Source organism: Oncorhynchus keta, unplaced genomic scaffold (assembly GCF_023373465.1).
Source record: "Oncorhynchus keta strain PuntledgeMale-10-30-2019 unplaced genomic scaffold, Oket_V2 Un_contig_8159_pilon_pilon, whole genome shotgun sequence".
NCBI lineage: Eukaryota > Metazoa > Chordata > Actinopteri > Salmoniformes > Salmonidae > Oncorhynchus > Oncorhynchus keta.
Genome location: NW_026289890.1, coordinates 60001 through 82368, shown reverse-complemented (window position 1 = coordinate 82368; position 22368 = coordinate 60001). Strand labels below are relative to the sequence as shown.

General features: G+C 48.1%; 1 protein-coding gene across 50 annotated transcripts in view; it reads left to right on the top strand.

Moving 5' to 3' along the window:
- The window catches only part of LOC127926745 (NIPA-like protein 2), a 51464-nt gene that overhangs the window by 13433 nt on the left and 15663 nt on the right, over positions 1 to 22368 (top strand). For all 50 annotated transcript variants that reach the window (XR_008125007.1, XR_008125006.1, XR_008125005.1 and 47 more), the window contains exons 4-5: positions 14127 to 14186; positions 15103 to 15224. Coding sequence is in view for 47 of the 50 variants with exons in the window: in XM_052512289.1 (XP_052368249.1) it covers positions 14127 to 14186; positions 15103 to 15224 (182 nt within the window). In the remaining 3 variants the exon portion in view is untranslated. The remainder of the gene's footprint in view (positions 1 to 14126; positions 14187 to 15102; positions 15225 to 22368) is intronic.

Sequence of the window (22368 nt, the reverse complement as noted above, 5' to 3'; positions counted from 1 at the left end):
AGGAGTAGGGAGTGATCCCAGGGTGCATTAGGAGTAGGGAGTGATCCCAGGGTGCATTAGGAGTAGGGAGTGATCCCAGGGTGCATTAGGAGTAGGGAGTGATCCCAGGGTGCATTAGGAGTAGGGAGTGATCCCAGGGTGCATTAGGAGTAGGGAGTGATCCCAGGGTGCATTAGGAGTAGGGAGTGATCCCAGGGTGCATTAGGAGTAGGGAGTGATCCCAGGGTGCATTAGGAGTAGGGAGTGATCCCAGGGTGCATTAGGAGTAGGGAGTGATCCCAGGGTGCATTAGGAGTAGGGAGTGATCCCAGGGTGCTTTAGGAGTAGGGAGTGATCCCAGGGTGCTTTAGGAGTAGGGAGTGATCCCAGGGTGCATTAGGAGTAGGGAGTGATCTCAGGGTGCTTTAGGAGTAGGGAGTGATCCCAGGGTGCTTTGGGAGTAGTGACTGATCCCAGGGTGCTTTAGGAGTAGTGAGTGAGGGAGTGATGGGGGGTGTGTGAAGGAGAGAGATGGAGGGGTGCTGAAGGAGAGAGATGGAGAGGGTGTGAAGGAGAGAGCTGAAGAGGGGTGCTTTAGGAGAGAGCTGAAGAGGGTGTGAAGGAGAGAGCTGAAGAGGGGTGTGAAGGAGAGAGCTGAAGAGAGGGGTGAAGAGGAGAGCTGAAGAGAGGGGTGTGAAGGAGAGAGCTGAAGAGAGGGAGTGTGAAGGAGAGAGCTGAAGAGAGGGGTGTGAAGGAGAGAGCTGAAGAGAGGGTGAAGGAGAGAGCTGAAGAGAGGGGTGTGAAGGAGAGAGCTGAAGAGGGGTGTGAAGGAGAGAGCTGAAGAGGGGTGTGAAGGAGAGAGCTGAAGAGAGGGGTGCTTTAGGAGAGGGATGGAGAGGGTGTGAAGGGGGGAGATGGAGGGGGTGAAGGAGAGAGATGGAGGGGTGTGAAGGAGGGGGTGCATTAGTGGGAAGGGGAGAGAGATGGAGGGGGTGCATTAGAAGAAGAGAGATGGAGGGGGGTGAAGGAGAGAGATGGAGGGGGTGAAGGAGAGAGATGGAGAGAGATGGAGAGGGTGTGAAGGAGAGAGATGGAGGGGGGTGAAGGAGAGAGATGGAGGGGGTGTGAAGGAGAGAGATGGAGGGGAGGGGTGAAGGAGAGAGATGGAGGGGAGGGGTGAAGGAGAGAGATGGAGGGGGTGTGAAGGAGAGAGCTGAAGAGAGGGGTGTGAAGGAGAGAGATGGAGAGGGGTGTGAAGGAGAGAGATGGAGGGGGTGTGAAGGAGAGAGATGGAGGGGGTGAAGGAGGTGTGAAGGAGAGAGATGGAGGGGGTGTGAAGGAGAGAGATGGAGGGGGGTGAAGGAGAGAGATGGAGAGGGGTGAAGGAGAGAGATGAAGAGGGGTGTGAAGGAGAGAGCTGAAGAGGGGTGTGAAGGAGAGAGCTGAAGAGAGGGGTGTGAAGGGAGAGCTGAAGAGGGGTGAAGGAGAGAGCTGAAGAGGGGTGTGAAGGGGGAGAGCTGAAGAGAGGGGTGTGAAGGAGAGAGCTGAAGAGAGGGGTGTGAAGGAGAGAGCTGAAGAGAGGGGTGTGAAGGAGAGAGCTGAAGAGAGGGGTGTGAAGGAGAGAGCTGAAGAGAGGGGTGTGAAGGAGAGAGCTGAAGAGAGGGGTGTGAAGGAGAGAGCTGAAGAGAGGGGTGTGAAGGAGAGAGCTGAAGAGAGGGGTGTGAAGGAGAGAGCTGAAGAGGGGTGTGAAGGAGAGAGATGGAGAGGGGTGAAGGAGAGAGATGGGAGAGGGGAGAGGGTGAAGGAGAGAGATGGAGGGGGTGTGAAGGAGAGAGATGGAGGGGGTGTGAAGGAGGGGTGTGAAGGAGAGAGATGGAGGGGGTGTGAAGAAGAGAGATGGAGGGGGTGTGAAGGAGAGAGATGGAGGGGGGTGAAGGAGAGAGATGGAGAGAGATGGAGAGGGGTGTGAAGGAGAGAGATGGAGGGGGGTGTGAAGGAGAGAGATGGAGGGGAGGGGTGAAGGAGAGAGATGGAGGGGGTGTGAAGGAGAGAGCTGAAGAGAGGGGTGTGAAGGAGAGAGATGGAGAGGGGTGAAGGAGAGAGATGGAGGGGGTGAAGGAGAGAGATGGAGGGGGTGGAAGGAGGGGGTGTGAAGGAGAGAGATGGAGGGGGGTGTGAAGGAGAGAGATGGAGGGGGTGTGAAGGAGAGAGATGGAGGGGGGGGTGAAGGAGAGAGATGGAGAGAGATGGAGAGGGGTGTGAAGGAGAGAGATGGAGGGGGTGTGAAGGAGAGAGATGGAGGGGGTGTGAAGGAGAGAGATGGAGGGGAGGTGAAGGAGAGAGATGGAGGGGGTGTGTGAAGGAGAGAGATGGAGGGGGGTGTGAAGGAGAGAGATGGAGGGGGGTGTGAAGGAGAGAGATGGAGGGGGGTGTGAAGGAGAGAGATGGAGGGGGGTGTGAAGGAGAGAGATGGAGAGGGGTGTGAAGGAGAGAGATGGAGAGAGATGGAGAGGGGTGTGAAGGAGAGAAATGGATCTATTAGATCTGATAGGTCCGTCGGGTTCCAGGCCCACTGGGTTCTATTAGATCTGATAGGTCCGTCGGGTTCCAGGCCCACTGGGTTCTATTAGATCTGATAGGTCCGTCGGGTTCCAGGCCCACTGGGTTCTATTAGATCTGATAGGTCCGTCGGGTTCCAGGCCCACTGGGTTCTATTAGATCTGATAGGTCCGTCGGGTTCCAGGCCCACTGGGTTCTATTAGATCTGATAGGTCCGTCGGGTTCCAGGCCCACTGGGTTCTATTAGATCTGATAGGTCCGTCTGGTTCCAGGCCCACTGGGTTCTATTAGATCTGATAGGTCCGTCGGGTTCCAGGCCCACTGGGTTCTATTAGATCTGATAGGTCCGTCGGGTTCCAGGCCCACTGGGTTCTATTAGATCTGATAGGTCCGTCTGGTTCCAGGCCCACTGGGTTCTATTAGATCTGATAGGTCCGTCTGGTTCCAGGCCCACTGGGTTCTATTAGATCTGATAGGTCCGTCTGGTTCCAGGCCCACTGGGTTCTATTAGATCTGATAGGTCCGTCGGGTTCCAGGCCCACTGGGTTCTATTAGATCTGATAGGTCCGTCTGGTTCCAGGCCCACTGGGTTCTATTAGATCTGATAGGTCCGTCGGGTTCCAGGCCCACTGGGTTCTATTAGATCTGATAGGTCCGTCGGGTTCCAGGCCCACTGGGTTCTATTAGATCTGATAGGTCCGTCTGGTTCCAGGCCCACTGGGTTCTATTAGATCTGATAGGTCCGTCGGGTTCCAGGCCCACTGGGTTCTATTAGATCTGATAGGTCCGTCGGGTTCCAGGCCCACTGGGTTCTATTAGATCTGATAGGTCCGTCGGGTTCCAGGCCCACTGGGTTCTATTAGATCTGATAGGTCCGTCTGGTTCCAGGCCCACTGGGTTCTATTAGATCTGATAGGTCCGTCGGGTTCCAGGCCCACTGGGTTCTATTAGATCTGATAGGTCCGTCGGGTTCCAGGCCCACTGGGTTCTATTAGATCTGATAGGTCCGTCTGGTTCCAGGCCCACTGGGTTCTATTAGATCTGATAGGTCCGTCTGGTTCCAGGCCCACTGGGTTCTATTAGATCTGATAGGTCCGTCGGGTTCCAGGCCCACTGGGTTCTATTAGATCTGATAGGTCCGTCTGGTTCCAGGCCCACTGGGTTCTATTAGATCTGATAGGTCCGTCTGGTTCCAGGCCCACTGGGTTCTATTAGATCTGATAGGTCCGTCTGGTTCCAGGCCCACTGGGTTCTATTAGATCTGATAGGTCCGTCTGGTTCCAGGCCCACTGGGTTCTATTAGATCTGATAGGTCCGTCTGGTTCCAGGCCCACTGGGTTCTATTAGATCTGATAGGTCCGTCGGGTTCCAGGCCCACTGGGTTCTATTAGATCTGATAGGTCCGTCGGGTTCCAGGCCCACTGGGTTCTATTAGATCTGATAGGTCCGTCTGGTTCCAGGCCCACTGGGTTCTATTAGATCTGATAGGTCCGTCGGGTTCCAGGCCCACTGGGTTCTATTAGATCTGATAGGTCCGTCGGGTTCCAGGCCCACTGGGTTCTATTAGATCTGATAGGTCCGTCTGGTTCCAGGCCCACTGGGTTCTATTAGATCTGATAGGTCCGTCTGGTTCCAGGCCCACTGGGTTCTATTAGATCTGATAGGTCCGTCTGGTTCCAGGCCCACTGGGTTCTATTAGATCTGATAGGTCCGTCTGGTTCCAGGCCCACTGGGTTCTATTAGATCTGATAGGTCCGTCTGGTTCCAGGCCCACTGGGTTCTATTAGATCTGATAGGTCCGTCGGGTTCCAGGCCCACTGGGTTCTATTAGATCTGATAGGTCCGTCTGGTTCCAGGCCCACTGGGTTCTATTAGATCTGATAGGTCCGTCTGGTTCCAGGCCCACTGGGTTCTATTAGATCTGATAGGTCCGTCTGGTTCCAGGCCCACTGGGTTCTATTAGATCTGATAGGTCCGTCTGGTTCCAGGCCCACTGGGTTCTATTAGATCTGATAGGTCCGTCTGGTTCCAGGCCCACTGGGTTCTATTAGATCTGATAGGTCCGTCTGGTTCCAGGCCCACTGGGTTCTATTAGATCTGATAGGTCCGTCGGGTTCCAGGCCCACTGGGTTCTATTAGATCTGATAGGTCCGTCTGGTTCCAGGCCCACTGGGTTCTATTAGATCTGATAGGTCCGTCTGGTTCCAGGCCCACTGGGTTCTATTAGATCTGATAGGTCCGTCTGGTTCCAGGCCCACTGGGTTCTATTAGATCTGATAGGTCCGTCTGGTTCCAGGCCCACTGGGTTCTATTAGATCTGATAGGTCCGTCGGGTTCCAGGCCCACTGGGTTCTATTAGATCTGATAGGTCCGTCTGGTTCCAGGCCCACTGGGTTCTATTAGATCTGATAGGTCCGTCTGGTTCCAGGCCCACTGGGTTCTATTAGATCTGATAGGTCCGTCGGGTTCCAGGCCCACTGGGTTCTATTAGATCTGATAGGTCCGTCTGGTTCCAGGCCCACTGGGTTCTATTAGATCTGATAGGTCCGTCTGGTTCCAGGCCCACTGGGTTCTATTAGATCTGATAGGTCCGTCTGGTTCCAGGCCCACTGGGTTCTATTAGATCTGATAGGTCCGTCTGGTTCCAGGCCCACTGGGTTCTATTAGATCTGATAGGTCCGTCTGGTTCCAGGCCCACTGGGTCTGGTTCCAGGCCCACTGGGTTCTATTAGATCTGATAGGTCCGTCTGGTTCCAGGCCCACTGGGTTCTATTAGATCTGATAGGTCCGTCTGGTTCCAGGCCCACTGGGTTCTATTAGATCTGATAGGTCCGTCGGGTTCCAGGCCCACTGGGTTCTATTAGATCTGATAGGTCCGTCTGGTTCCAGGCCCACTGGGTTCTATTAGATCTGATAGGTCCGTCTGGTTCCAGGCCCACTGGGTTCTATTAGATCTGATAGGTCCGTCGGGTTCCAGGCCCACTGGGTTCTATTAGATCTGATAGGTCCGTCGGGTTCCAGGCCCACTGGGTTCTATTAGATCTGATAGGTCCGTCGGTTCCAGGCCCACTGGGTTCTATTAGATCTGATAGGTCCGTCTGGTTCCAGGCCCACTGGGTTCTATTAGATCTGATAGGTCCGTCTGGTTCCAGGCCCACTGGGTTCTATTAGATCTGATAGGTCCGTCGGGTTCCAGGCCCACTGGGTTCTATTAGATCTGATAGGTCCGTCTGGTTCCAGGCCCACTGGGTTCTATTAGATCTGATAGGTCCGTCGGGTTCCAGGCCCACTGGGTTCTATTAGATCTGATAGGTCCGTCTGGTTCCAGGCCCACTGGGTTCTATTAGATCTGATAGGTCCGTCTGGTTCCAGGCCCACTGGGTTCTATTAGATCTGATAGGTCCGTCGGGTTCCAGGCCCACTGGGTTCTATTAGATCTGATAGGTCCGTCGGGTTCCAGGCCCACTGGGTTCTATTAGATCTGATAGGTCCGTCGGGTTCCAGGCCCACTGGGTTCTATTAGATCTGATAGGTCCGTCTGGTTCCAGGCCCACTGGGTTCTATTAGATCTGATAGGTCCGTCGGGTTCCAGGCCCACTGGGTTCTATTAGATCTGATAGGTCCGTCGGGTTCCAGGCCCACTGGGTTCTATTAGATCTGATAGGTCCGTCGGGTTCCAGGCCCACTGGGTTCTATTAGATCTGATAGGTCTCCATTTCTCTGATGAATCTGTAAGCTGCACAGAGTGTTGTCATAGACCGGCCTTACTGACAGTTTAACGTGGAAGGACTTGGAGAAAACACATGGAAAACTGCATCAGGTGTTTCCACATGCTCAACACCAGTAACGACTACAGGTACTTTATAGACCTATTCCCCACTTCTCATCAGGCTGCTGCTACGGCAATGGATGCTGGAGTATTAGAATGGATGCTGGAGTATTAGAATGGATGCTGGAGTATTAGAATGGATGCTGTAGTATTAGAATGGAGGCTGTGGTATTATACTGGAGGCTGTGGTATTATACTGGAGGCTGTGGTATTATACTGGAGGCTGTGGTATTATACTGGAGGCTGTGGTATTATACTGGAGGCTGTGGTATTATACTGGAGGCTGTGGTATTATACTGGAGGCTGTGGTATTATACTGGAGGCTGTGGTATTAGACTGGAGGCTGTGGTATTAGACTGGAGGCTGTGGTATTAGACTGGAGGCTGTGGTATTAGACTGGAGGCTGTGGTATTAGACTGGAGGCTGTGGTATTAGACTGGAGGCTGTGGTATTAGACTGGAGGCTGTGGTGTTAGAATGGAGCCTGTGGTGTTAGAATGGAGCCTGTGGTGTTAGAATGGAGGCTGTGGTGTTAGAATGGAGGCTGTGGTGTTAGAATGGAGGCTGTGGTGTTAGAATGGAGGCTGTGGTGTTAGAATGGAGGCTGTGGTGTTAGAATGGAGGCTGTGGTGTTAGAATGGAGGCTGTGGTGTTAGAATGGAGCCTGTGGTGTTAGAATGGAGCCTGTGGTGTTAGAATGGAGCCTGTGGTGTTAGAATGGAGGCTGTGGTGTTAGAATGGAGGCTGTGGTGTTAGAATGGAGGCTGTGGTGTTAGAATGGAGGCTGTGGTGTTAGAATGGAGGCTGTGGTGTTAGAATGGAGGCTGTGGTGTTAGAATGGAGGCTGTGGTGTTAGAATGGAGGCTGTGGTATTACTACCACTGTTATTATTACTACTACTACTACCACTACTACTGTTACTACCACTGCTACTACACTACTACTGCTACTACACTACTGCTACTACACTACTACTGCTACTACACTACTACTGCTACTACACTACTACTGCTACTACACTACTACTGCTACTACCCTACTACTACTACTACTGCTACTACACTACTACTGCTACTACACTACTACTGCTACTACACTACTACTGCTACTACTACTACTATTATTACTACTACTACACTACTGCTGCTACTACTATTATTACTACTACTACACTACTACTGCTGCTACACTACTACTGCTACTACACTACTGCTACTACACTACTACTGCTACTACACTACTACTGCTACTACTACTATTATTACTACTACTACACTACTACTGCTGCTACACTACTACTGCTACTACACTACTGCTACTACACTACTACTGCTACTACACTACTACTGCTACTACTACTACTATTATTACTACTACTACACTACTGCTGCTACTACTACTACTACACTACTACTGCTACTACTACTACTATTATTACTACTACTACACTACTGCTGCTACTACTATTATTACTACTACTACACTACTACTGCTGCTACACTACTACTGCTACTACACTACTACTGCTACTACTACTATTATTACTACTACTACACTACTACTGCTGCTACACTACTACTGCTACTACACTACTACTACTACACTACTACTGCTGCTATATATGATTTACTAAATATTAATATTATTATTAGTATATCTAACCAAGGACAGAGGAAGAGACTGTAGGAATCTGCTACTACTACACTACTACTGCTACTACACTACTACTGCTACTATTATTACTACTACTACACTACTACTGCTGCTATATATGATTTACTAAATATTAATATTATTATTAGTATATCTAACCAAGGACAGAGGAAGAGACTGTAGGAATCTGCGGCACGAGAGCTTCTCTCGGCGACGAGACTCCTGGCTTCATGAGGAGTTGCTATGGTTACAGGACATGGATCTCGTCTGTCCCAAAGGTAGAGGGGAAACCCTGAACCGTGAGATGAGCTCTCTGTGTGGGATGTTATCAGCCACCTGGTGGGCAGGATCAACCAAACCAGTCAACATCTCCTATTAGATCAGTAAATCAACGTGTCAATAGTTATGGTTTCATTGTGTGACATACTGCACACATAACAACAATGTCAGTCTATAGATCAGATTGTAATGGTGGCTTTGAGACCCATTGGGTTCACCTTCTTTCACCTTGCTTTGAGACCCATTGGGTTCACCTTCTTTCTCCTTGCTTTGAGACCCATTGGGTTCACCTTCTTTCACCTTGTTTTGAGACCCATTGGGTTCACCTTCTTTCACCTTGCTTTGAGACCCATTGGGTTCACCTTCTTTCTCCTTGCTTTGAGACCCAGTGGGTTCACCTTCTTTCTCCTTGCTTTGAGACCCAGTGGGTTCACCTTCTTTCTCCTTGCTTGAGACCCATTGGGTTCACCTTCTTTCACCTTGCTTTGGGTTCACCTTCTTTCTCCTTGCTTTGAGACCCAGTGGGTTCACCTTCTTTCACCTTGCTTTGAGACCCAGTGGGTTCACCTTCTTTCACCTTGCTTTGAGACCCAGTGGGTTCACCTTCTTTCACCTTGCTTTGAGACCCAGTGGGTTCACCTTCTTTCACCTTGCTTTGAGACCATTGGGTTCACCTTCTTTCACCTTGCTTTGAGACCCAGTGGGTTCACCTTCTTTCACCTTGCTTTGGGTTCACCTTCTTTCACCTTGCTTTGAGACCCATTGGGTTCACCTTCTTTCACCTTGCTTTGAGACCCAGTGGGTTCACCTTCTTTCACCTTGCTTTGAGTTCACCTTCTTTCACCTTGCTTTGGGTTCACCTTCTTTCACCTTGCTTTGAGACCCAGTGGGTTCACCTTCTTTCACCTTGCTTTGGGTTCACCTTCTTTCTCCTTGCTTTGGGTTCACCTTCTTTCACCTTGCTTTGAGACCATTGGGTTCACCTTGCTTTGAGACCCATTGGGTTCACCTTCTTTCACCTTGCTTTGAGACCCATTGGGTTCACCTTCTTTCACCTTGCTTTGAGACCCATTGGGTTCACCTTCTTTCACCTTGCTTTGAGACCCATTGGGTTCACCTTCTTTCACCTTGCTTTGAGACCCATTGGGTTCACCTTCTTTCACCTTGCTTTGAGACCCATTGGGTTCACCTTCTTTCACCTTGCTTTGAGACCCATTGGGTTCACCTTCTTTCACCTTGCTTTGAGACCCATTGGGTTCACCTTCTTTCACCTTGCTTTGAGACCCATTGGGTTCACCTTCTTTCACCTTGCTTTGAGACCCATTGGGTTCACCTTCTTTCTCCTTGCTTTGAGACCCATTGGGTTCACCTTCTTTCTCCTTGCTTTGAGACCCATTGGGTTCACCTTCTTTCACCTTGTTTTGAGACCCATTGGGTTCACGTTCTTTCACCTTGCTTTGAGACCCATTGGGTTCACCTTCTTTCTCCTTGCTTTGAGACCCAGTGGGTTCACCTTCTTTCACCTTGCTTGAGACCCATTGGGTTCACCTTCTTTCACCTTGCTTTGGGTTCACCTTCTTTCTCCTTGCTTTGAGACCCAGTGGGTTCACCTTCTTTCACCTTGCTTTGAGACCCAGTGGGTTCACCTTCTTTCACCTTGCTTTGAGACCCAGTGGGTTCACCTTCTTTCACCTTGCTTTGAGACCCAGTGGGTTCACCTTCTTTCACCTTGCTTTGAGACCATTGGGTTCACCTTCTTTCACCTTGCTTTGAGACCCATTGGGTTCACCTTCTTTCACCTTGCTTTGAGACCCAGTGGGTTCACCTTCTTTCACCTTGCTTTGGGTTCACCTTCTTTCACCTTGCTTTGAGACCCATTGGGTTCACCTTCTTTCACCTTGCTTTGAGACCCAGTGGGTTCACCTTCTTTCACCTTGCTTTGGGTTCACCTTCTTTCACCTTGCTTTGGGTTCACCTTCTTTCACCTTGCTTTGAGACCCAGTGGGTTCACCTTCTTTCACCTTGCTTTGGGTTCACCTTCTTTCTCCTTGCTTTGGGTTCACCTTCTTTCACCTTGCTTTGAGACCATTGGGTTCACCTTGCTTTGAGACCCAGTGGGTTCACCTTCTTTCACCTTGCTTTGAGACCCATTGGGTTCACCTTCTTTCTCCTTGCTTTGAGACCCATTGGGTTCACCTTCTTTCTCCTTGCTTTGAGACCCATTGGGTTCACCTTCTTTCACCTTGCTTTGAGACCCATTGGGTTCACCTTCTTTCATCTTGCTTTGAGACCCATTGGGTTCACCTTCTTTCACCTTGCTTTGAGACCCATTGGGTTCACCTTCCTTCACCTTGCTTTGAGACCCATTGGGTTCACCTTCTTTCTCCTTGCTTTGAGACCCATTGGGTTCACCTTCTTTCTCCTTGCTTTGAGACCCATTGGGTTCACCTTCTTTCTCCTTGCTTTGAGACCCATTAGGTTCACCTTCTTTCACCTTGCTTTGAGACCCATTGGGTTCACCTTGCTTTGAGACCCAGTGGGTTCACCTTCTTTCACCTTGCTTTGAGACCCATTGGGTTCACCTTCTTTCTCCTTGCTTTGAGACCCATTGGGTTCACCTTCTTTCTCCTTGCTTTGAGACCCATTGGGTTCACCTTCTTTCACCTTGCTTTGAGACCCATTGGGTTCACCTTCTTTCATCTTGCTTTGAGACCCATTGGGTTCACCTTCTTTCACCTTGCTTTGAGACCCATTGGGTTCACCTTCCTTCACCTTGCTTTGAGACCCATTGGGTTCACCTTCTTTCTCCTTGCTTTGAGACCCATTGGGTTCACCTTCTTTCTCCTTGCTTTGAGACCCATTGGGTTCACCTTAGATCTTTCTCCTTGCTTTGAGACCCATTGGGTTCACCTTCTTTCACCTTGCTTTGAGACCCATTGGGTTCACCTTGCTGAGACCCAGTGGGTTCACCTTCTTTCACCTTGCTTTGAGACCCATTGGGTTCACCTTCTTTCTCCTTGCTTTGAGACCCATTGGGTTCACCTTCTTTCTCCTTGCTTTGAGACCCATTGGGTTCACCTTCTTTCACCTTGCTTTGAGACCCATTGGGTTCACCTTCTTTCATCTTGCTTTGAGACCCATTGGGTTCACCTTCTTTCACCTTGCTTTGAGACCCATTGGGTTCACCTTCCTTCATCCTTGCTTTGAGACCCATTGTGGTTCACCTTCTTTCTCCTTGCTTTGAGACCCATTGTGGTTCACCTTCTTTCTCCTTGCTTTGAGACCATTGGGTTCACCTTCTTTCACCTTGCTTTGAGACCCATTGGGTTCACCTTCTTTCACCTTGCTTTGCGACCCATTGGGTTCACCTTCTTTCACCTTCCTCTGAGTTCCTGGGAGTTAGAATGACAGAGTGACAGTATTACTGTGATTATTATTATTACATCTAACCAAGGACAGACAGAGGAAGAGACTCTGTAGGAATCTGCGACACCAGAGATTCTCTCAGCCTCTCTGATTATTAGCGACAAGACTCATATACATGTGAGACTGTAGGTGTGTGTACCAGGTATGATAGATGGATATTCCTATACTGCAGGTCACATAGTGTCCAGGTGACTGAATCTATGAAGGTAGACACCATACATGGCATTGTTATGTAAAGAAAATGGGAGATGTAAAATGGCATCCTTAATCGTCTTTCAGCCAGCGCAGTCATCTCTGTGGTGTTCCTTAATGTCTGTCATCTCTGTGGTGTTCCTTAATGTCAGTCATCTCTGTGGTGTTCCTTAATATCAGTCATCTCTGTGGTGTTCCTTAATGTCAGTCATCTCTGTGGTGTTCCTTAATGTCTGTCATCTCTGTGGTGTTCCTTAATGTCAGTCATCTCTGTGATGTTCCTTAATATCAGTCATCTCTGTGAAGTTCCTTAATATCAGTCATCTCTGTGGTGTTCCTTAATATCAGTCATCTCTGTGGTGTTCCTTAATATCAGTCATCTCTGTGGTGTTCCTTAATATCAGTCATCTCTGTGGTGTTCCTTAATGTCAGTCATCTCTGTGGTGTTCCTTAATGTCAGTCATCTCTGTGGTGTTCCTTAATGTCTGTCATCTCTGTGGTGTTCCTTAATGTCTGTCATCTCTGTGGTGTTCCTTAATGTCAGTCATCTCTGTGGTGTTCCTTAATGTCTGTCATCTCTTTCAGTCATCTCTGTGGTGTTCCTTAATGTCAGTCATCTCTGTGGTGTTCCTTAATGTCTGTCATCTCTTTCAGTCATCTCTGTGGTGTTCCTTAATGTCTGTCATCTCTTTCAGTCATCTCTGTGGTGTTCCTTAATATCAGTCATCTCTGTGGTGTTCCTTAATGTCTGTCATCTCTGTGGTGTTCCTTAATGTCTGTCATCTCTTTCAGTCATCTCTGTGGTGTTCCTTAATATCAGTCATCTCTGTGGTGTTCCTTAATGTCTGTCATCTCTGTGGTGTTCCTTAATGTCTGTCATCTCTTTCAGTCATCTCTGTGGTGTTCCTTAATGTCTGTCATCTCTGTGGTGTTCCTTAATGTCTGTCATCTCTTTCAGTCATCTCTGTGGTGTTCCTTAATATCAGTCATCTCTGTGGTGTTCCTTAATATCAGTCATCTCTGTGGTGTTCCTTAATGTCTGTCATCTCTGTGGTGTTCCTTAATGTCTGTCATCTCTTTCAGTCATCTCTGTGGTGTTCCTTAATGTCTGTCATCTCTGTGGTGTTCCTTAATGTCTGTCATCTCTTTCAGTCATCTCTGTGGTGTTCCTTAATGTCTGTCATCTCTTTCAGTCATCTCTGTGGTGTTCCTTAATATCAGTCATCTCTGTGGTGTTCCTTAATGTCAGTCATCTCTGTGGTGTTCCTTAATGTCTGTCATCTCTGTGGTGTTCCTTAATGTCTGTCATCTCTGTGGTGTTCCTTAATATCAGTCATCTCTGTGGTGTTCCTTAATGTCTGTCATCTCTGTGGTGTTCCTTAATATCAGTCATCTCTGTGGTGTTCCTTAATGTCTGTCATCTCTGTGGTGTTCCTTAATATCAGTCATCTCTGTGGTGTTCCTTAATGTCAGTCATCTCTGTGGTGTTCCTTAATGTCAGTCATCTCTGTGGTGTTCCTTAATGTCTGTCATCTCTGTGGTGTTCCTTAATGTCTGTCATCTCTGTGGTGTTCCTTAATGTCTGTCATCTCTGTGGTGTTCCTTAATATCAGTCATCTCTGTGGTGTTCCTTAATGTCTGCCTTCTCTTTCAGTCATCTCTGTGGTGTTCCTTAATGTCTGTCATCTCTGTGGTGTTCCTTAATGTCTGTCATCTCTGTGGTGTTCCTTAATGTCTGCCTTCTCTTTCAGTCATCTCTGTGGTGTTCCTTAATGTCTGTCATCTCTGTGGTGTTCCTTAATGTCTGTCATCTCTGTGGTGTTCCTTAATGTCTGTCATCTCTGTGGTGTTCCTTAATGTCAGTCATCTCTGTGGTGTTCCTTAATGTCTGTCATCTCTGTGGTGTTCCTTAATGTCTGCCTTCTCTTTCAGTCATCTCTGTGGTGTTCCTTAATGTCTGTCATCTCTGTGGTGTTCCTTAATGTCTGTCATCTCTGTGGTGTTCCTTAATATCAGTCATCTCTGTGGTGTTCCTTAATGTCAGTCATCTCTGTGGTGTTCCTTAATGTCAGTCATCTCTGTGGTGTTCCTTAATGTCTGTCATCTCTGTGGTGTTCCTTAATATCAGTCATCTCTGTGGTGTTCCTTAATGTCTGTCATCTCTTTCAGTCATCTCTGTGGTGTTCCTTACTGTCTGCCTTCTCTTTCAGCGAGTGCGGTCATCTCTGTGGTGTTCCTTAAAGAGACGCTACGAGCCACTGATATTGTTGGTAAGTTTGTACACACACAGCGCTAATCAAACCCCTCAGGACATAATCATTGTGATGTTGATTTTATTTTTTACTTAACTAGGCAAGTAAGTTAAGAACAAATCCTTATTTTCAATGACAGCCTAGGATCAGGGGAACAGCCTAGGAACTGCCCCTAAAACTGCCTTGTTTTAGGGGCAGAGCGGCAGATTTGTGCCTTGTCAGCTCGGGGTTTCAATCTCGAAACCGTTAGGTTACTAGTCCAACGCTCTAACCACCAAGAATGTTCAGATTTAGGTATGAGTTCCCACGTTACGTAACATTATGTCTGTTTGACGTCGAGGAGGAGAGAGGAGCTGGCTAGGTATGAGTTCCCATGTTACGTAACATTATGTCTGTTTGACGTCGAGGAGGAGAGAGGAGCTGGCTAGGTATGAGTTCACACTACAAAACATTATGTCTGTTTGACGTCTAGGAGGAGAGAGGAGCTGGCTAGGTATGAGTTCCCACGTTACAAAACATTATGTCTGGTTGACGTCTAGGAGGAGAGAGGAGCTGGCTAGGTATGAGTTCCCACGTTACGAAACATTATGTCTGGTTGACGTCGAGGAGGAGAGAGGAGCTGGCTAGGTATGAGTTCCCACGTTACGAAACATTATGTCTGGTTGACGTCTAGGAGGAGAGAGGAGCTGGCTAGTACTGACTAAACTGATCAGTTACTCTGTATCATAGTACTGATTAAACTGATCAGTTACTCTGTGTCATAGTACTGATTAAACTGATCAGTTACTCTGTGTCATAGTACTGATTAAACTGATCAGTTACTCCGTGTCATAGTACTGATTAAACTGATCAGTTACTCCGTGTCATAGTACTGATTCAACAGATCAGTATCAGGATGGTTCAATACTCGTGTGATTCTCTTCCTGACCTACAGGTGGCGCACTAGCAGTGGTGGGAACCTATCTCCTGGTCACCTTTGCCCCCCACACCTCTACCCACATCACCGCCCACCTGGTCCAGAGATACGCTGTCAGCTGGCAGTTCCTGATTTACCTGGTATGTACCCTGACCCACACCTGGTATGTACCCTGACCCACACCTGGTATGTACCCATGGTATGTACCCTGACGTACCCTGGTATGTACCCTAACCCACACCCGGTATGCGCCCTGACCCACACCCGGTATGCGCCCTGACCCACACCCGGTATGCGCCCTGACCCACACCCGGTATGCGCCCTGACCCACACCCGGTATGCGCCCTGACCCACACCCGGTATGCGCCCTGACCCACACCCGGTATGCGCCCTGACCCACACCCGGTATGCGCCCTGACCCACACCCGGTATGCGCCCTGACCCACACCCGGTATGCGCCCTGACCCACACCCGGTATGCGCCCTGACCCACACCCGGTATGCGCCCTGACCCACACCCGGTATGCGCCCTGACCCACACCCGGTATGCGCCCTGACCCACACCCGGTATGCGCCCTGACCCACACCCGGTATGCGCCCTGACCCACACCCGGTATGCGCCCTGACCCACACCCGGTATGTACCCCTGGTATGTTCCCTAACCCACACCCTAACCCACACCTGGTATGTACCCTAACCCACACCTGGTATGTACTCCTGGTGTGTACCCTAACCCACACCTGGTATGTACACCTGGTATGTACCCTAACATGGTTTTAGAGGACCTACTAGCCCATCCAGACAGCGCCCAGTGGAGTTAATGCTGCCTGTCTGTCTTGTATATCAGGTCACACCCATATTCATCACATCCTGCTCCAGTCTTATTTACTGAGCGAGACCTCAATGTACTTAGACTGGAACAGGAGAGAGAGAGAGACCTTTTAACATGTTAGTCGCTGACAGTCCTGACGTCCTTAGACTGGAACGGGAGGGAGGGCGGGGAGAGGGAGGGAGAGAGACCTCCCTCCTTATGTTTATATCTGAGTCCCAAATGGCACCCTATTCCCTATATAGAGTACTACTAAACTATTCCCTATATAGAGTACTATTCCCTATATAGAGTACTACTAAACTATTCCCTATATAGAGTACTACTAAACTATTCCCTATATAGAGTACTATTTCCTATATAGAGTACTACTAAACTATTCCCTATATAGAGTACTATTCCCTATATAGAGTACTATTCCCTATATAGAGTACTATTCCCTATATAGAGTACTATTCCCTATATAGAGTACTATTCCCTATATAGAGTACTATTCCCTATATAGAGTACTATTCCCTATATAGAGTACTATTCCCTATATAGAGTACTATTCCCTATATAGAGTACTATTCCCTATATAGAGTACTATTCCCTATATAGAGTACTATTAAACTATTCCCTATACAGAGTACTATTAAACTATTCCCTATATAGAGTACTATTCCCTATATAGAGTACTACTAAACTATTCCCTAAATAGAGTACTATTAAACTATTCCCTATAGAGTACTATTCCCTATATAGAGTACTACTAAACTATTCCCTAAATAGAGTACTATTAAACTATTCCCTATAGAGTACTATTCCCTATATAGAGTACTACTAAACTATTCCCTATATAGAGTACTACTAAACTATTCCCTATATAGAGTACTATTAAACTATTTCCTATATAGAGTACTATTAAACTATTCCCTATATATAGTACTATTCCCTATATAGAGTACTATTCCCTATATATAGTACTATTAAACTATTCCCTATATAGAGTACTATTAAACTATTCCCTATATAGAGTACTACTAAACTATTCCCTATATAGAGTACTACTAAACTATTCCCTATATATAGTACTATTCCCTATATAGAGTACTATTAAACTATTCCCTATATAGAGTACTATTAAACTATTCCTTATAGAGTACTACTAAACTATTCCCTATATAGAGTACTATTAAACTATTCCCTATATAGAGTACTATTAAACTATTCCCTATATAGAGTACTACTAAACTATTCCCTATATAGAGTACTATTAAACTATTCCCTATATATAGTACTACTAAACTATTCCCTATATAGAGTACTATTAAACTATTCCCTATATAGAGTACTATTAAACTATTCCCTATATAGAGTACTATTCCCTATATAGAGTACTATTCCCTATATAGAGTACCATGTGCTCGCTGCTGTTACTGCGATCAGATATCCGTGCTGCTGGCTGAGGACTCTGTTACTGTGATCAGATACCCGTGCTGAGGACTCTGTTACTGTTTTTTTTTATTTCACCTTTATTTAACCAGGTAGGCTAGTTGAGAACAAGTTCTCATTTGCAACTGCGACCTGGCCAAGATAAAGCATAGCAGTGTGAACAGACAACACAGAGTTACACATGGAGTAAACAATTAACTAGTCAATAACACAGTAGAAAAAAAATGGGCAATCTATATACAATGTGTGCAAAAGGCATGAGGAGGTAGGCGAATAATACAATTTTGCAGATTAACACTGGAGTGATAAATGATCAGATGGGCATGTACAGGTAGAGATATTGGTGATATTGGTGTGCAAAGAGCAGAAAAGTAAATAAATAAAAACAGTATAAAAACAGTATGGGAATGAGGCAGGTGAATAAGGGTGAGCTATTTACCTATAGACTATGTACAGCTGCAGCGATCGGTTAGCTGCTCGGATAGCTGATGTTTGAAGTTGGTGAGGAGATAAAGTCTCCAACTTCAGCGATTTTTGCAATTCGTTCCAGTCACAGGCAGCAGAGTACTGGAACGAAAGGCGGCCAAATGAGTGTTGGCTTTAGGGATGATCAGTGAGATACACCTGCTGGAGCGCGTGCTACGGATGGGTGTTGCCATCGTGACCAGTGAACTGAGATAAGGCGGAGCTTTACCTAGCATGGACTTGTAAATGACCTGGAGCCAGTGGGTCTGGCGACGAATATGTAGTGAGGGCCAGCCGACTAGAGCATACAAGTCGCAGTGGTGGGTGGTATAAGGTGCTTTAGTGACAAAACGGATGGCACTGTGATAGACTGCATCCAGTTTGCTGAGTAGAGTGTTGGAAGCCATTTTGTAGATGACATCGCCGAAGTCGAGGATCGGTAGGATAGTCAGTTTTACTAGGGTAAGCTTGGCAGCGTGAGTGAAGGAGGCTTTGTTGCGGAATAGAAAGCCGACTCTGGATTTGATTTTTGATTGGAGATGTTTGATGTGAGTCTGGAAGGAGAGTTTGCAGTCTAGCCAGACACCTAGGTACTTATAGATGTCCACATATTCAAGGTTGGAACCATCCAGGGTGGTGATGCTAGTCGGGCATGCAGGTGCAGGCAGCGATCGGTTGAAAAGCATGCATTTGGTTTTACTCGCGTTTAAGAGCAGTTGGAGGCCACGGAAGGAGTGCTGTATGGCATTGAAGCTCGTTTGGAGGTTTGATAGCACAGTGTCCAATGACGGGCCGTATATAGAATGGTGTCGTCTGCGTAGAGGTGGATCAGGGAATCGCCCGCAGCAAGAGCAACATCATTGATATATACAGAGAAAAGAGTCGGCCCGAGAATTGAACCCTGTGGCACCCCCATAGAGACTGCCAGAGGACCGGACAGCATGCCCTCTGATTTGACACACTGAACTCTGTCTGCAAAGTAATTGGTGAACCAGGCAAGGCAGTCATCCGAAAAACCGAGGCTGTTGAGTCTGCCGATAAGAATTTGGTGATTGACAGAGTCGAAAGCCTTGGCGAGGTCGATGAAGACGGCTGCACAGTACTGTCTTTTATCGATGGCGGTTATGATATCATTTAGTACCTTGAGTGTGGCTGAGGTGCACCCGTGACCGGCTCGGAAACCAGATTGCACAGCGGAGAAGGTACGGTGGGATTCGAGATGGTCAGTGACCTGTTTGTTGACTTGGCTTTCGAAGACCTTAGATAGGCAGGGCAGGATGGATATAGGTCTATAGCAGTTTGGGTCAGGGTGTCTCCTCCTTTGAAGAGGGGATGACTGCGGCAGCTTTCAATCCTTGGGGATCTCAGACGATATGAAAGAGAGGTTGAACAGGCTGGTGATAGGGGTTGCGACAATGGCGGCAGATCGTTTCAGAAATAGCGGGTCCAGATTGTCAAGCCCAGCTGATTTGTACGGGTCCAGGTTTTGCAGCTCTTTCAGAACATCTGCTATCTGGATTTGGGTAAAGGAGAACCTGGAGAGGCTTGGGTGAGGAACTACGGGGGGCGGCTGTTGGCCGAGGTTGGAGTAGCCAGGCGGAAGGCATGGCCAGCCGTTGAGAAGTGCTTATTGAAGTTTTCGATAATCATGGATTTATCGGTGGAGACCGTGTTTCCTAGCCTCAGTGCAGTGGGCAGCTGAGAGGAGGTGCTCTTGTTCTCCATGGACTTCACAGTGTCCCAGAACTTTTTGGAGTTGGAGCTACAGGATGCAAACTTTTGCCTGAAGAAGCTGGCCTTAGCTTTCCTGACTGACTGCGTGTATTGGTTCCTGACTTCCCTGAACAGTTGCATATCACGGGGGCTATTCGATGCTATTGCAGTCCGCCACAGGATGTTTTTGTGCTGGTCGAGGGCAGTCAGGTCTGGGGTGAACCAAGGGCTGTATCTGTTCTTGGTTCTGCATTTTTGAACGGAGCATGCTTATCCAAAATGGTGAGGAAGTTACTTTTAAAGAATGACCAGGCATCCTCAACTGACGGGATGAGGTCAATGTCCTTCCAGGATACACGGGCCAGGTCGATTAGAAAGGCCTGCTCACAGAAGTGTTTTAGGGAGCGTTTGACAGTGATGAGGGTGGTCGTTTGACTGCGGCTCCGTGGCGGATACAGGCGATGAGGCAGTGATCGCTGAGATCCTGGTTGAAGACAGCGGAGGTATATTTGGAGGGCCAGTTGGTCAGGATGACGTCTATGAGGGTGCCCTTGTTTACAGAGTTAGGGTTGTACCTGGTGGGTTCCTTGATGATTTGCGTGAGATTGAGGGCATCTAGCTTAGATTGTAGGACTGCCGGGGTGTTAAGCATATCCCAGTTTAGGTCACCTAACAGGACAAACTCTGAAGCTAGATGGGGGCGATCAATTCACAAATGGTGTCCAGGGCACAGCTGGGAGCTGACGGGGGTCGGTAGCAGGCGGCAACAGTGAGAGACTTGTTTCTGGAGAGAGTAATTTTCAAAATTAGTAGTTCAAACTGTTTGGGTATGGACCTGGAAAGTATGACATTACTTTGCAGGCTATCTCTGCAGTAGACTGCGACTCCGCCCCCTTTGGCAGTTCTATCTTGACGGAAGATGTTATAGTTGGGTATGGAAATCTCTGAATTTTTGGTGGCCTTCCTGAGCCAGGATTCAGACACGGCAAGGACATCAGGGTTAGCAGAGTGTGCTAAAGCAGTGAGTAAAACAAACTTAGGGAGGAGGCTTCTGATGTTGACATGCATAAAACCAAGACTTTTCGATCACAGAAGTCAACAAATGAGGGTACCTGGGGACATGCAGGGCCTGGGTTTACCTCCACATCACCCGCGGAACAGAGAAGGAGTAGTATGAGGGTGCGGCTAAAGGCTATCAAAACTGGTCGCCTAGAGCGTTGGGGGCAGAGGATAAGAGGAGCAGGTTTCTGGGCATGGTAGAATATATTCAGGGCATAATGCGCAGACAGGGGTATGGTGGGGTGCGGGTACAGCGGAGGTAAGCCCAGGCACTGGGTGATGATGAGAGAGGTTGTATCTCTGGACATGCTGGTTGTAATGGGTGAGGTCACCGCATGTGTGGGGGTGGGACAAAGGAGGTAACAGGGGTATGCAGAGTGGATCTAGGGGCTCCATTGTGAACTAAAACAATGATAACTAACCTGAACAACAGTATACAAGGCATATTGACATTTGGGAGAGACATACAGCGAGGTATACAGTAATCACAGGTGTTGAATTGGGAAAGCTAGCTAAAAACAGTAGGCGAGGCTAATCAGCTAGCACAACAAACAGCAGGTAAAATGGCGTTGACTAGGCAACTGGGTCGACAGATAAAACAAACAAGCAGAATGGAGTACCGTGATTAATGGACAGTCCAGCGTGCGTCAGCTATGTAGCCAAGAGATCAGTGTCCAGGGGCAGCGGTGGATGGGCAGGGAAGCTGGGCTGGCGAGTGTTATCCAGGTTTAAAAAAAAAAAAACTAACAATGACTAAATAGCTTGTAGCTAGTTAGCTGGTTAGCGTCTGGAGGTTCTTGAGTGTGTCATAAAAATAAAATAAAAATTAAAGGTGATAGCGATTCCGTATCACAGTGGGTGATGCAGGTTTCCGGAAGGTATAAACAAAAAATAAAAAATCAAAGAGAGATAGAAAGTAAATGGGTTCAGAGTGTTTAGAACGCAGTGAGCCAGATGGTTAGCAGGCCTGTGCTAACAAGCTAACAGTTCGTAGGCCCGGGCTAGACAAGCTAACCGTTAGCAGGCCGAATTAGCAAGCAGGGAGATAGCAAGGGCTAGAGAGCTAACCTTTGGGGGACGTCGCGATGGGGTGAGTCTGTTTATTCCTCTTCTTGCGGTGACATCGACAGACCGGTTGTGGGCCCGGGTAATTGTAGCCCAGGATTATGCTACAGGAGCTCTAATGCGCTGGGTGAGCTGGAGACACAGCGTTTCAGAAAGCTCGCGGGCCTTGGCCAGCAGATGGATCTTTGGCGATGTCGCAACGAAAAAGCCTGTTGAAACCACCTCGGACGATTATGTCGGCGGACCAGTCGTGATGGATCGGCGGGGCTCCGTGTCGGCAGTAAAGGGTCCAGGCCAATTGGCAAAAGAGGTATTGTTGGGCCTCTTCGGCTAGTCGGGAGATGGGCTTAGCTCAAGGCTAACTGTAGCTTGTTTTGGGACAGAGACGTTAGCCAGGAGTAGCCACTCGGATTGCAGCTAGCTAGTTGCGATGATCCGGTGTAAAGGTTCAGAGCTTGCGGTAGGAATCCGGAGATGTGGTAGAGAAAGAGCAGTCTGATATGCTCTGGGTTGATGTCGCGCTGGTGTCCTAGTTAGCTTTGAAGACCGCTAGCAATGGCTAACTGAGTAGTAGCTAGTTAGCTGGCTAGCTTCTGACGGTTCTAAAGTAAAGTATAGAAAAAGCAGATCCGTACCACATTGGGTGATGCGGGTTGCAGGAGAGTATATTCAGCTCTAGTTTGAAAGTGAGATTAAAATATGTACGAAATATATACAGAA